Source organism: Xyrauchen texanus, chromosome 49 (genome assembly GCF_025860055.1).
Source record: "Xyrauchen texanus isolate HMW12.3.18 chromosome 49, RBS_HiC_50CHRs, whole genome shotgun sequence".
NCBI classification, from domain to species: domain Eukaryota; kingdom Metazoa; phylum Chordata; class Actinopteri; order Cypriniformes; family Catostomidae; genus Xyrauchen; species Xyrauchen texanus.
Genome location: NC_068324.1, coordinates 17,806,586 through 17,822,288, shown reverse-complemented (window position 1 = coordinate 17,822,288; position 15,703 = coordinate 17,806,586). Strand labels below are relative to the sequence as shown.

General features: G+C 36.2%; 2 protein-coding genes across 2 annotated transcripts; both read right to left on the bottom strand.

Annotated features, from left to right (window-relative positions):
• Positions 1-870: 870 nt before the first annotated feature.
• Positions 871-6,401, bottom strand: acot19 (acyl-CoA thioesterase 19). Its single transcript, XM_052123415.1, has 10 exons — positions 5,841-6,401; positions 5,624-5,723; positions 4,722-4,912; positions 3,384-3,553; positions 2,775-2,894; positions 2,574-2,656; positions 2,355-2,448; positions 2,140-2,220; positions 1,787-1,928; positions 871-1,250 (listed from the first exon to the last, which is right to left on the bottom strand). The coding sequence occupies exons 1-10, from the start codon at positions 6,028-6,030 to the stop codon at positions 1,126-1,128; spliced, it is 1,296 nt and encodes a 431-aa protein (XP_051979375.1). The 5' UTR covers positions 6,031-6,401; the 3' UTR covers positions 871-1,125.
• A 164-nt stretch (positions 6,402-6,565) lies between these two features.
• On the bottom strand, positions 6,566-15,420 carry LOC127640714 (ubiquitin-like protein 7). The gene is given in 11 exon segments (XM_052123416.1): positions 6,566-7,839; positions 9,778-9,888; positions 10,149-10,325; positions 10,421-10,470; positions 12,552-12,685; positions 12,854-12,911; positions 12,997-13,081; positions 13,201-13,283; positions 13,376-13,495; positions 15,003-15,072; positions 15,074-15,420. Coding segments are annotated over 11 exon segments (1,140 nt in total). The 5' UTR covers positions 15,188-15,420; the 3' UTR covers positions 6,566-7,701.
• Positions 15,421-15,703: the final 283 nt, after the last annotated feature.

Sequence of the window (15,703 nt, the reverse complement as noted above, 5' to 3'; positions counted from 1 at the left end):
ATGTCAAGGATCTGCAAAGCTGTCATTGCTGCACGTGGAGGAACTTTGAAGTAGTTTAAGAAGTTCTTTTTAAAAAAAATCTAATTGTAATAGTAATTTTTCATGTTATTAATGCCCTGATTATACATTGTGATCAGTTGAATGGCACATTGGTAAATAAAAGTACCAATTTCTTTCCATAAGAGCAAAATCTGTACATTATTCCAAACCTTTGGCAGCCAGTGCATGTTAACATGATTTTAGTGTGACAAAATCACTCATTAACCTTTTCTGTGTAAAGTTATAGCCAGTTTCTATTCTTTGTTGCTATGACGATGTAATGCCAACAAACTCTAAAATCATAAAATGACAGCAAAAATGATTATTTAAACAACTATACAGCAAAAATCATGAGTTTAACAGAGGAATAATAAAAATGATAAGAGTCACATAGTCTGCATTTATTGTGGTGGTGTAGTGGTCTAAAGCACATAACTGGTAATCAGAAGGTCGCTGGTTCGATCCCCACAGCCACCACCATTGTGTCCTTGAGCAAGGCACTTAACTCCAGGTTGCTCCGGGGGGATTGTCCCTGTATTAAGTGCTCTGTAAGTCGCTTTGGATAAAAGCGTCTGCCAAATGCATAAATGTAAATGTAAACCCTTTAAAAATTGGCCCCCGTTCACTTCCATTATAAGTGCATCACTGTAGCCTCCATTTTGGCTTTTTTTTAAGAAAAGGAGGGATGAGTCAAATATATTTTTGTGGTTATCAATATTATATCACAAATGGTCATGATTGAGATTAACTTGTATTGAACCCAGAATATTCCTTAAGTACATTCAGATAAATGTTACATTATTCATTCAAAAAAGTCTCGCAATAGTCTCACAAATGTTTTTATTTATCAATCGCTTTCAAGCCTTTTTCACATTCATAGATTCTGGCATAAAGGTTTCAAATCCCTTCGGTAGCTTTTTATTGAACCCAACAACAAAATCAGAAAGTTGCTGTCAATGCACAAGAGTGCAATTTTTTATTTTATTTTACAAACACAAATCTGACAAACCAAACTTTGCTTTAAGAACATTAGTACCACTTTCAGTCATGGATCCAAGGCAATAATCTTAGCAACACTTTAACTGGTTAGAATCTTGTCATATCTCTGCTGCTGTCATAGAGATGCTCCTCTAGAAAAGTCAGAGTTTTGTTCCAGGAGTCCTCCTGAGCTCGACTGTGAGGCACTGTCTCTCCTCCCCAGAGCACCATCACTAAAATACAAACCAATGTCATTTAAACCTTCTGATGTACTTGCCATGTAAAAACACGTTCATTTCAGGTCCACATTTGCTTTAATGACATGCACTGGAGCAGGTATGGACTCAACAATTTGTGCAAAACCTGATGGTTCACATTATCCAGAATGATTTGAGAATGTTCCAGATACCATATTTATACCAGATTTTCAATGTGGTCTCAAACATTTGTATCCCACGGTATATACTATTTTTATATCCTTTAGATAGATCACCACTGTAATATGTTAACATAAATGTACTTTATGGGGTCAAATCTGAATTAACTGGTTTTATTCAAATAAAATAGATGATTTAATACAGAATGGTTGAATCTAGGTTCTATCATTAGGGTGGGCAACTTGTCTCTTCATCGAACTGGGAAAGGGGTGTCAGACTTCTGGGGGGAGCACAAGGAAAATCTAAGGGGCCAGTGCACCTCCTAGCCCCAACCATGTGCAGATCATCTGTTATCAGACATGCTCTTTCAAACATTAGACTAAGACTTTCACCTTTGGTCTTTGCCTCTAACAACTTGAAGTCAGTGAATCTGCTATGAGGACTGTATGGAGGTTCGATGAGATGACCCGTCCCAGGATATGAGAGAAGAGTCAGGAGATGACTGTTCCCAGCTTTCTCCATCATCTTCTTCATCTGAGGGATGAGCGTACAGACATGTTTTAATTTGGCTAAATTAGTGGTTCTCAACTGGTTTTGCTTCAGGACTCTTCAGTCCGCAACCCTACCAGAACAGCCACAAGACCAGTTGAGAACCACAGGGCTACATCAATTGAATTAAGACTACATTAATGCACTAAAGCATAACATTTTAGTTTGATCAACTGAGTTTTGGTTCTAGACTCACATCTGCTGCAGACTCTGAAGATGGGCAGTTTTGATCATCCTCGCCAACAATGAATAAAACCGGGCATTTGATCTTACCCATCTGGTACAAACAAAACCAGCTGCATGAATTGTACGGACATGGCTCAAAGGTAAGTGGAGTACAGTAGCACATAATACCATATATATTTATACCATGCATAATGCATTATGAACAAATACATAATTTTTCTACACCTCCACTTTCTTAGAAAGGTCATCTGGTATCGGCAGCAACAAATCCCGCCAAATTATTCTCATCTTTTCATCATAACGGAGTTTGTCAATGTTCCTTTAAATCAACATAATGAGGTTATCAGTCAGTCATTAACAGAGGTAATGCTTCTTATTTGTAGATTCATTCTTTAATGCATCTTAATAATCATAACTGCAAAGGGGAAAAAAACATAGTCTCACTGTTGGAGTGCTGCGTAGACATCTGCCAAAGATCCATTGTGCGGTATTATGTGACTTCCACTCAAACAAACCACACACTTGGGCTGAGAGTTGCATAAAAAAAGCCAGAACATATCAAATGTAAATCACATCTCCATTTGAATTTTATGAGCTCTGCTCTACTTATGTTACTACTGATAGAAATAAGAAATGGTTGTGTACCTGTATAATCTCTGAGTGTGCAGTCATCTCCAGAGTTACAGGGACACCAAATGACATCCCCATCATGGCCACTTTGTCACAACAAACTTTGGGATGTTTTTTTAACACTGAGAAGGCAGTCTGAAAAAGGGATTTCACATACCCTTACAGAGTGTTTTTTTATTTATTTATTTTTTACCTAGTATCAATCCAGGCTCTCTCTCTTAGCCAAACCAGACAACCCCAATATAAAAAAAGACTACTTTTTACTGCTTACCAGATCATTAGTTAATGCTCAGAGAAATAGTAAGAAATGTAATTTGGCAAATTATATACATTTAATTTTCTTCAGGGACTCTCAGCATTACTATAGACATATCAAAGTGTCTGCATATTCATTGTGTTTCCTCTCCGAAATCATTAAAAGTGATTAAACTACATTCAGATTGTTATAAATGTCATGGAACTGATGGTACAAATATAAAAAACTACATCCACATATGAATTAACATGAATTTCAGATTTCTTTCTGATATAATGTTTATTAACGCCATCTAATTAAAGTTATTATAAATTGTTACTATTTCTTTTCTGTTTCTGTTTTGTTAGAAAATCATAATGCATATGTACTTCAATGTAGGTGTTGTCCACATGGTCAAGTTTTCCTGCAGCATTCAGGAACCCAAGATATTCCAGAGCCAGAGAGACATAGCCATGAGATGCCAGAAGAGCTGAACGATACTCAACCCGACCACCATGCCCTCCACAGAGGTCCAGCACAGCAGGAAAGGGTCCAGGACCTACATCAAAACAACAACATACTGTACATTTAGAGAGTCCCTTAAGTGTTTGTAGATGTGGATAGAATGCAAACTAATTTAAATGTACATGGTTACAGAGTAGGTTGGTTTTAAAGTAAGTGCTTCTCTTGTGCATTTTATATACAATATATATATATATATATACATATATATATATCAGAATACTTTTTTTATATTTATTTAAAAATGTAATTGAATCCTTTACAGCAATATTTAACAGCACAGAAATATATATTTTGAATACATCTAGACTATGGGTGAATCAATAAGTAAAATAAAATAACTGGGATAAAATAATAATGATAAAACTGATATATTAGCAAGGATGATTAATCGGCTGATATCTGGCTATTTTGAAATCTACCGACAGTGTTTATGACAATGATTAGTGATAAACCGATATATCAGTAAGTATAATTAATCGCCTGGGAATTGGCTACTTTGAAAACAATTCTAATCTGTACTAATGATAAACCGATATATCGGCAAGGACAATTAATTGACAGATATTTGGCTATTTATAAATCTACTGACAGCTTATTCAATGCATAATGCACATTTTCCTCAATTACAATTATAATCTGTACTGGTGATAAACCGATATATCGGCAAGGACGATTAATTGACAGATATTTGGCTATTTGTAAATCTACTGACAGCTTATTCAATGCATAATGCTTATTTTCCTCAATTACAATTATAATCTGTACTGGTGATAAACCGATTATCGGCAAGGACGATTCATTGACAGATATTTGCTATTTGTAAATCTACTGACAGCTTATTCAATTCATAATGCATATTTTCCTCAATTACAATTATAATCTGTACTAATGATAAACCGATATATCGGCAAGGATGATTAATTGACAGATATTTGGCTATTTGTAAATCTACTGACAGCTTATTCAATGCATAATGCACATTTCGTTCAATATACAATTATAATCTGTACTGGTGATAAACCGATATATCGGCAAGGAAGATTAATCGCCCGATATTTGGCTATTTTGAAAACTACCAACAGCTTACCAATTCATAGTGCACATTTTCCTTGATTATAATTCTAATCTGTACAATTCTAAACTGTACTAGTAATGTCTCATTTGCTAAATTGTATTTTATACAATTCAACCATTATCCATACCTGCTGGAATGAAGAGTGTCCCCTTTATCCCACCTTCAGTGACATCAACCCTCTGGATTCCAACGGCCAAATACCAGCGTTCTACAGAAGCTGATGTGAGGGGTGTGTGATGCTTAAAGCCCTTAGCAAGATGTCCTTCATGCACAGTAATAACCACTTTAACTGGTGTCTCTACATTTTTCTTCCAAAATCTGGGTAAATATAAATCAGAAAGCAGGGTTAAATTAATATTCCACCCAAAAATTAAAATTTTTACTCACCCACATGTCATTCCAAACCTGTATGCTCTTGTCCTTTTCTGTGAAACACAAATAAAGAATCTTTACGCACCTTTTTTCCAGATAATGACAAGGACATTATATAGTATTAACCACATGTGTCAAGTTCCAAAAAAAAAAAAAAAACACCCTAAAAATGTGATAAATGTATTCCATACAACATCTGTGCAGCATTCCAAGTCTTCTGAAGCCATAAGGAACTATATATTTGTATGAGGAACAAACTGAAGCCATTATTCACTGATAATATTCCCTTCCGGCGAAGCTCTGATTAAATTTTTTAAGGACATTGACACCAAACAGCATTTTTCCTTGTGTGTGTGTTGTAACTAAGTTTGAATATGCGGGATGAAGAATGTGATTTGTAGAGAATACAACATAAATGTTTGTCTGTTCCTCACACAAAGCTTATGGACTCGCAAAATCATATGGACGACTTTTATTTTATTTATTTTTCATGAACTGTTGTTGCATAGAAAAGAGTGTGTGAAGATCTTCAAAAAGTGAGGGCATGAGGGTGAACAAGTTTTGACAAAACGTTTGGGTTAAATATTCTTCTGAATTAGCTAAAACGGCTGATGCAGATGTTGACCTCTTTCACACCACAGAGAGTGTGTTTATTACCTGCGACCTGGTTTACTTTCAGGAACTGGCCTCATACTCCACAAAAGACCCATGGGTTCAACTCCCTCAAAAGTCCCGCCAAGACTTTTATCCCTGGAAACTTCAAGAAAGGTGTCCATTATTCAGCTAATCCACCGGGAATGTCATTATGATTAAATTACGAAAAAACGCAAGCTTTTACGTAACACGTGACTGTATTAAGGTGAAAAAATCATACCTTTAACAGTTCCAGAAGAATCACTGGTGTAATGGCCAAATGCCTCCCAGTCGTCCCCATCATCAGAGTGAATCAATGTATGAAGAGTGATTTTGGAGTCTGCATGCAAGTGCTCAACTTGTACCTGAATTTCTTCATCAACCAAACAACTTGAAGGATGAACAGAAAGTAAAGGACTCTGTTGGGCCATTTTATTCCTCTAGAGTGAAAACTAGAGACGACACAGAGTGAAAACTAGAGACGGCTCTGAGTGAAAACAGGTCATGGAAAAGGCTTTATAAGACGTTTAAGCTGATAATTGTCCTATAAGGTCCCAGTTCACACAGATAGTTCCTTATTTGGATTTGAAGTTCATTGTAAACATTAAGCCCATAAAAACGTAACAGGTTATTGAAACTGATGATAAAGGACTTATATAAGCAGTGACTCAACATTCTGACATATAAGTTAACTAATTTTAGAAATGAAAAATGGAATGGTGTCACACAAATGTATCATTTGATCTAAACTTGTTCTTGTGAAATTTACTTAATGATTACTAATTTACTATCATTCATAAAATCAAAAGATATACAAATGACACTTTAGACCTCTCTGAGTATAATAATACATTTTGGTGTGATCTGTATAATTGGGTAAAAATGCATTTTACACATTTTATTAGACAGATCCAGTATTTAGGTATTATCATGGAAGAGGGACGTATGAAATCTTTATTGAATATTCTGCCTTTTATTTATGAAAGCAAATGCTTTAAACATTACCAGCTCAGGTTTCAAAGAGTATTCATACATTATTAAAACAAATACACTTTTAATTTGTAAATGATTAACTTTAAAAGGAATTAAGTGTTTTGAAGACTAGGAAGCATACTTCAGACTTATTTAGCTTTTTATTTATTTTTCTGAAATTGTTGAAATTAGCAAATAAAGGCATACTAAAAGTTATCCATATGACTCCAGAGGTTTAATCCATGTCTTCAGAAGAGATTTGATAGGTGTGGGTGAGAAACAGATCAATATTTAAGTCTTTTTACTATACATTCGCCTCCCTGTCCTGTAGGTGGTGTTATGCACTGAGAATGTGAATCAACAAAAACAAAAGAAGAAAGTGAAAGTGGAGATTTATAGTTAAGAATTGACTTAAATATTGTTCAGTTTCTCATCCACATCTATCATATAGCTTCAGAAGACATTTATATAACCAGTGGAGTTTTATGGATTACTTTTATGCTGCCTTTATTTGCTTTTTGGACATTCGGTGTTTTGGACCATGTTGACTTGCATTGTATGGACCTACAGAGCTGAAATATTCATCTGAAAAAGTTTGTTTGTGTTCAGAAGAAGAAAGTCAGTCATACACATCTGGGATGGCATGAGGGTGAGTAAATTATGAGAGAATTTTCATTTTGGGTGAACTATCCCTTTAAGTTAATGTTCATGCAATGACACACCAGTAGATGGTGATGTAAAGTAGGTGTCTTCATATATACAGACAAATAAATAGCAACAAACAATATGATATTTATGAGACATTTTTATGAATTACAAAACTAAACACAATGATTGTCTGAACAGGCAAGTTTTAGCCTCTACAAATATCTGCTGGGATAACAACTGAACAGCAACAATACATTAAAACAGCAGGAATATATAATATATTTTTCCTGTGGACCTGAAACTGAAATGAGCAGAGCGTGTTTGTAACACAAGTATTCAATGCACGTATTTATATTAAAAAAAGAGTTATAAGAGACAAATATAAGTTAAAAACAAATGGTCATTAAAATAATGAATCTCTAAATATGTGTTTTGAGAACTTCTTGTAACATCATAACCATGTTTGATTGAAAAGAATAGACTCATGGTGCTCCTCCAGCGAATATGAGCTCAAGAGCATCTTGGATGTCTCCACCCGTGGCCTGCAGGGCTCTCAGGATCAGCTCTTCATCACGGATACCCATGTCCCGCAACTGCTGGAGCTGAGATTGCCATTGGTTCTACAAAGACACTTTTAAATTGAGATGAGTTCTCCACAACCATTACAGTGTACCAGCAACGCAACATCTATGATGAAATCTTTCAATCATTTATAGTGTTTACTGCATAAAAAAAGCAAATTTGTTGCAAAGCAAAACTGTTGCCTATGTGTCAGTGTACATGATACAGTCTTCAGCTATGATACTCATTAAAAATATTTCACATAAATGTAATCAGTGACAATACTATTTTAAAATTGACAATATTAATATAAAACATTTCAAATGTAGGCTACAGTATGTAATCAGTGACTGTGTGCAAGCATCTGAGTCCAATACAATTCTGTATTTTCTGCAATGCAGCATTATTAATATTTCAATGCTGATGTTACCATTGCCCTGTTCATGGGGGGCCAGTACCACAATCAATTTCACAAAGCCTATTCAAAGCATAGCCTACACATAGTGGCACTTGCTTTTAAAGACATCATAGACTTGCTACTTTGAGTGAACTTGCATAGAGTATGTTGTCTGGGCAAATTAGGGAAGAATCAGTTTAGATGAGCAAGTTGCTCTCAAGGCAACAAGAAATCGGACAAAACTAAAAACAAATGTACATAATTCTATAATCATAATATAGTCTACTATCAGCTGAAATTATAAGTAATGTAATAGGGCTCTAGAAATACGTCCTATATGTATAAATTAAATATGATCAAGAAAGTGATCCAGTCCCAGGATAGGAATACGTTTTTTAAACTAGAGGTCGACCGATATATCGGTTGTACCAATTAAAAATCAATGTAGATAGTTGCTGATATCCACCAAAAACTGCAACTGGGACTTTATTCATTTTAGACTCTTACTGCCTTTAGGTCTGTGCTCATCTTAGGAAAGAGTAAGATATTTTTTTCCATTTAATAATTTGATTTAAAAAATAATCGTCCGATTAATCGGTTATCGGCCATATCCGCCAGTTTAGCAATCGTATCGGCAAAATCCACAATCGGTCGTCCTCTAAACCATCTGATGCAATATTGGACAAAAGTGATGCAAACTGTATAAGAGTGTAATGCCAACTATGTTTTTATTGAGACAACCATCACCTGTGAGTTAACTCAAAAAATGCGTATGCACATTCACTGGATCAGCCTGAAAAATTTGATTGAGCTAAACACAACTTATGATACCATCGTTGTCTGATTTTACTGCTGATTTGAAATGTTATTTGATCATATATTTTTTTATTTTCTCCCCTTTTCTCCCCAATTTGGAATGCCCAATTCCTAATGCGCTTTAAGTCCTCATGGTGTAGTGACTCGCCTCAATCTGGGTGGCGGAGGATGAATCTCAGTTGCTGCCACGTCTGAGACCATCAATCCGCGCATCTTATCACGTGGCTTGTTGAGCGCGTTACCGCGGAGACATAGCGCATGTGGAGGCTTCATGCTATTCTCCGCTGCATCCACGCACAACTCACCATGTGCCCCACCGAGAGCGAGAACCACATTATAGACAATGAGGAGGTTACCCAAAACGTGACTCTACCTACCCTAGCAACCGGGCCAATTTGGTTGCTTAGGAGACCTGGCTTATAGTCACTCAGCACGCCCTGGATTCAAACTTGTGACTCCAGGTGTGATAGTCAGTGCTAATACTCGCTGAGCTACCTAGGCCGCCGGTGATCGTATACTTGACCATTTGTTTGAGATTTATGTATTTTCCTATTGAAGAGGGTAGGAGCTGTACTTGTACTGTATAACAAGAAAATAGCTTTTAAGATATGATAGGAACATTGCCGCAGAGTGACAAGACTTGCAACGAACTTTGATACCAATTTAAAAAAAATAAACAAGAGATATATTTTCTTATATGTCTGCTCTGCATTGCTACAAAATAATTTGTAAAACAAACAACACTCTTTACCATATTTTCTCTTTATCTCACATAGTTCCTCACTTGTAAGCTGGACATGCTGGAGACCTGAAGTGCCTGCTGCAGGGCCTGGTTAAACAGATCATTTGTTATAGGTGTTCCTGCAGGAATAGGGGACACTCCTGATGAGGGACCCTATAAGGGACACAGATATGGAAATATGAATTAGCATCTGCCAATCATACACAACATAAAGCCATATACAGATACAGTATATTCTCTGAAAAACTTTATTACCTTTAAGCACCACTACTAGAGCAGGCATCCCATTTAAATGAAAAATATAAGCCATTCCATTCTGTAACAAATGGAGCACTTCTATCAAAATCAAGAGGATCTATGGCAGTCCATTTCAACAGAAAATGTGACCCGTTTCTCATTTAAGTATCCTGTACCTGGTTCCCTGTGGTAGGTGTAACTGCACTGCTCTCGGGGGTGCTGGCGAGGGCCAAAGCTGTGGCCAGCTCACTCTGAGTGATGGGTCTGGGGCCCACGGCTCCGTTGTAACCAAGAGAAGCAGGCCTAATGCCCCCCAAACCACTCGCAAGTGTGGACAGGCCACCACGGTTGCCCTATAGATGATAACACAGGTTTAGGGAATTAAGACTCTGAATGTACTGTAAACAGTATATCCTTGATTAAAGGTTAATTTTGTCTCATAACAAACCAGTTGGAATTCTTCCTCATCATCAGACATGCCTTCAAAGAGAAAACCTCCTGTGGATTACAAGATGTTTAACAATGAATGAAGTCTTGCACTTAAATGCTCGCAAAATTGTGATCACAAAATAAAACTCAAATCCCTACCTGTTGCATAAAATCAATAAATAGACATTTAGGGCTGTCAATTTAACACATATTTAGGGCTGTCATTTCAACGGCATAATTTAGTACAGTGCATTAATAAATGAACACTATGTATGCATATCTGACCTGTCCATAAATTACATCATACGTTCTGTACAACTCCTAGCATCAGAGAAATTCGAGCTTGAAGAATACCCTAAAGGCTTTAACAAGAGCAGATAGCACAGAATAAGCACAATGTTTGCACATGAGTCACAATGATGACTCTATGGCTTTATAGATATTACATTTTATTTTCTGCTAAAGCGTTTAAAATACCAGAACCATTAGAGAGCAGTCAGAACATGACTTTCGGTTCCGTTAATGGCTTTTAATGCAATTTTCCACTGATGTGGACGAACACTGCACTAAAATACTTTGACTGTGTTTCCTGCTAAGCATTAAATCGGTAACGTTGCCCCCTACTGAATCTATAGCATGAAACATGCTATAGATGTGTAGTCCAATTCCCGAACAAATGACTCTAATGAGCCATTTCTTTTTATTGAATAAAAAACACTTATACATCAATCAGAGCGTTTACTGAATTAATCATATACTGATGCCCAAGTTATGAATGTCCAACTCAAAATTAATTAAGTACTCTTGAAGTGCAACTATTGGAAGTGTATGACTTGTGTGTATATATAATAAGTGTATATAGGTGAGAAACAGAACAGTATTTAATTCCGTTTTACTCTATATCTTCACTTTCACTTTCACAGTCAGATGTAAAAGTGAAAGTGGAGATTTAGGGTAAGAAAGGACTTATTGTTCTGTTTCTCACCCACACCTATCATATCATGTCTGAAAATATGTATTTAACCACTGGAGTCATATGGATTACTTTTATGTTTCCTTATTGTGATATTTAGTGCCGCAAAAGGTCTGACCACAGTTCACTTGCATTGTATGGACCTACAGAGCTGAGATATTCTTCTAAAAATCTTTGTTTGTGTTCTGCTGAAGAAAGAAAGTCACACACATCTGGGATGGCATGAGGGTGAGCAAATGATGAGAGAATTTTCATTTTTGGGTGAACTATCCCTTTAATATTGTACTTCAGACCAGTGAGACTTCAATCAGGCAGTTACTAACTGGTTGCTCGTATAACAATGTGCAGCTGAAGATAATATAATAACAGAAGGTTATTTTGAATACATATATATATATATATATATTTTTTTAAAAAAGGTGGTGAGGGAGTAAAAGGCCCCCAGGGGCGTTATATTGATATAGTATAGATACCGGGGGGGAAAGTTATAGGGGACATTTTGTCAACTTGTGTAAATAATTTTGAGACAGCAAGAAGCTTTTTTTGAATAACAAATTGAGATAATGCTTATACAAAATAGCAGCTTCAGAAAAGGGTGCAGCATTTCGTGTTCATTTCAATCCAATTTGACATTTTCTTACATTTTAAGTATTGTATAATCAAATTAATCTCCATTGTGATTGGATGAGTCAGTGTGAGCCCACTTTGAACATTCTTCAAATCTATTCCCCCCACTTAATTAAAACAATGTGTTAAATAAGGGTCTTTAACCACTGCAACAGGGGGGCTTTTTACCCCAAATACTATCTTTTCACTTATTGGACAGTTATTGAAAATGCTTTAATATAATCACCTAGAGTAAAAATGAAAATGACAAATAAGTATTTTGTTTCAAAATAAATTATATAATCTCCAGGATATTCATTAACTACATATATTTACAGCATTTAATTATAATATAATAATAATAATATAAATGTTATCACATTTCTTTTAGTTTAGATTTTTTACATAAATTCAATTAATCAAATGAATTAATCAACATATAATGAACTTAATTCTGTGACATATTTTAATTAATCGACAGAGCTGGCCACATAACAGTATATCAATGTGGGCCATTTTTACATTTGAATTGGGTTTAAATGGTTTGTATTCTTTTGGCTTCCTTACCCACCTGGCATGTCACTGTAAGAGCTAGAAGACACATTTCTGGATGAGCTGGTACTCTGCTGGGGTGGCATGCTGCCAGCCACAGAGTGCAGCACCAGGATGATGGCACTGACCAGTGCCGGATGAGAACTGATCAACCTGCTGAAATAGTTACGCTCAGGGCATATAGTCAACTTGTTTCCGCCATTTTTGTTTAATTCGAAGTGCAGCACAGGATTCATAGGTCTCATTTTAATGGGGTTCATAATTGTCCACAATAAAACCAGGAAAAGTAAACAGGGTCTGACTTGAATGATGCTCACTCACGTGTCAAGCATGTTCGGGTCAGTGAATTGTACGAAGAGGTCTTTGTCTTGTAGTACCCCTAAATATTTGGGTGAAATTCATGCATCAGTCTTAAACATGCCTCTCATCATCAAAAATGTACTACAGTACATCCTGCTACTAACCTAGAGCCACAGGATCGCTGCTCAACCCGGGGGTTGCAACTATGATCTGATCTAGGGATTCCTTGTTGTATAGCATCTTGAACACCTAGAATGGCAGACAGGTACTTGTTTATGTTCCTAAAGATCCACTCGCAGAGAAACATATGGGTTAACACTAAATCTGCTGGTTTGCCCATTGGTTGGTTCAGTTGCTTGTCAACTCACCGAGTCCCTGTATGCAGCGCTGGTGTGAAGGGCAGCTTGTAAGACGTGAAACTCTCTCGCAGCTGTATCCTTGTCCACTGGCTCTGCAGCACAACATGTAGAGTAATACAGATGCTGTCATTCCTGGTGGAACATGGCTTCATTTAAAGAAACAGTTAACCAAAAATCCACTCACCTGGCTGGCTCTCAGGTTCTGGCCATGATTTTCTCAAGATGTGCACAGTGGATCCAGACTGAATCCCACAAGACTCCAGTGTCAAGTCATCTTTTAACGTTCTGCCACAGTACACCAATTCTGTAATGCACAAAGATTATGGGGAAACTGTTTGCATTGCAACCTTGCAAAGTGTCTTCTCTTGGTCATTCCTACCAAATAAAACATTTGCTTCTTCATAAAAGGCACAATATAAAGTTTTAAAAGTCATTGGCCAATAGGTTAACATACTGTACTTTTAACATAAACTAGAGAATCATTCTTGCACACCAACAGATAATGTGTCCCTTGATATTATTTGATACTAGGGTCAATGATGTGCCGCTCGTTTTTTTGTTCAAAAATGTATTACAAATGCACAAAATAATTATTTGTATACACCTCTACTATGATGCACATGTTTTCCATTTCTGAGTTCAAAGTCATTTTGATATTTTTTTCTGGGGTTTAAAGTAAAACTGTCATGTGGTATAACCATCCAAAGACAGCAAAAATAAATAAAAGATTATATATATATATATATACTGTATATTAAAGAAATTGGTGGAATGGGTAGTGCAGAATAATCTTTTATTATTAGTTCTTTTAAAAAAAAAATGTAATCAGCATTGAAACAATTCTGTTTCAAAATTATTTTAATATTTGATTGTAACAGGCTCCATATGGTTCAGATTGGGGATGGGGGCGGGGTTAGGGCATCTGCTGCATGCCAGAAACAATAAGCCCAACATGCAGCAGGTTACACCATTCTGTTGTCATGTGACCAAAAATAAATACATTCAAAATTAAACAAAGAGGAGCCCTTTAGACCCTCAAGATGGCTATTTTTGTTCAGGTCATATGGAGTAACCCTGAGAAAACACTCAAAGACTCAAATATATGTAAATTTGCTAATAATTCATGTAAATTATCTAAACAAAAAAATATTTCATGATTAAAGTATTTTAATACCTTCTACTTGATAGCTACACCACATGATATTTTTAGTCAATAATGGGGGTTTTTTTCTGCTGAAGATGCTATAAATATTTTTAAAAAAAATTGTGAAACCAACATGGACTCATAGATTACATTTCTATGAACTTTTTATTATTATAATTTTTTATCACTTTGGACAACCTTATTTGTCAATGCCCACTAAATCTGTCATATTAATACACTTTACAACTTTACAGACACACATTTATATATATGTTTTGTAATTGTTGGACATTAGCCATGATTAATTAAAAATCACCAAGTAAACAGTGATATATGTAATTAAAGTTACCTGATTAACTTTTTAATCAGCAGTATGTAGCAATACACAGTATACTAGTTAGAGAGAGAGAGAGAGTGAGTGATAGAGAGAGAGAGAGAGAGAGAGAGAGAGAGGGGGAGACAGAGAGACAGACATACAGACAGACAGACAGACAGACAGACAGACAGACAGACAGACAGTCTTTAAACACTTAACTAGTCTATTACAATTGCAATGGATGAAATGTAGAATTATAAATGCCATCATTTGTACTGGGGTCTGAAAAAGCACTGAATTGCAGGAATGAATTACCCTTATACCCCCAAGTTCAATGCATTAGCTGTTTACCTATGAGCTCCGGATCTGGTATGGCATCAGGAATCTGTGCTGACACGAGCTGCTTGAGAGTGGCGACCCCGATACTCGCCGGGACGAACATCTCCAGGTTCAGTGTCTGGAAACTGCAGCACTGACTTTGAAAGGGAAGGTTGATCCATCAGCTTCAACGACAAACGCCACTCGGACACCGCCATTGATCTGATGCAGCACGGATGACGGTTCCACGCAGATTTGTGTATTATTTTGGTAATGCACAAACGGTGAATATGTATGTCAAAACTTATGCTGTTCTTCTTTTACCATTAAACTAATAGTCTCAAGCGACTGCTGTCAACCGTGCGTGATGACGTCACGCAGGAAAGATTTGTGTTTCTGGGATATGTAGTTTTTCCTGCACAGCGGCCAGGCGTTTCTCTGAGAAACCACCAGTGTTGAATAATTTGAATAATTACAATTGAATATATTTTAAATTAATTGAAATGCCTTGAAGTAAATGCGGTGTGAATATTTCTTAATGAATAATAATTATCCATTATAAAAAACTGAATATAACCTTATTACAACTAATGTAGTTCCAAGACCTCATTTCCACTAGCTCTCAGTGCTAGTTGGGATTTGGTGGGGTAGAACTGTATTTGTGCTGTCACGCAGTTATTCTCTATGACAGATGGTCTCTTGGCTGGATACGCCTCTCAAAGTGTGCCAGTCTC

Excerpts from the sequence above, each read along its gene's own strand:
- acot19 (XM_052123415.1), bottom strand. The coding sequence starts at position 6,030 with ATGGCCCAACAGAGTCCTTTACTTTCTGTTCATCCTTCAAGTTGTTTG. Across the intron at positions 4,913-5,623 it reads GAAAGTAAACCAGGTCGCAG|ATTTTGGAAGAAAAATGTAG; the intron begins GTAATAAACACA and ends ATATTTACCCAG. Across the intron at positions 2,221-2,354 it reads ACCTTTCTAAGAAAGTGGAG|ATGGGTAAGATCAAATGCCC; the intron begins GTGTAGAAAAAT and ends TGTTTGTACCAG.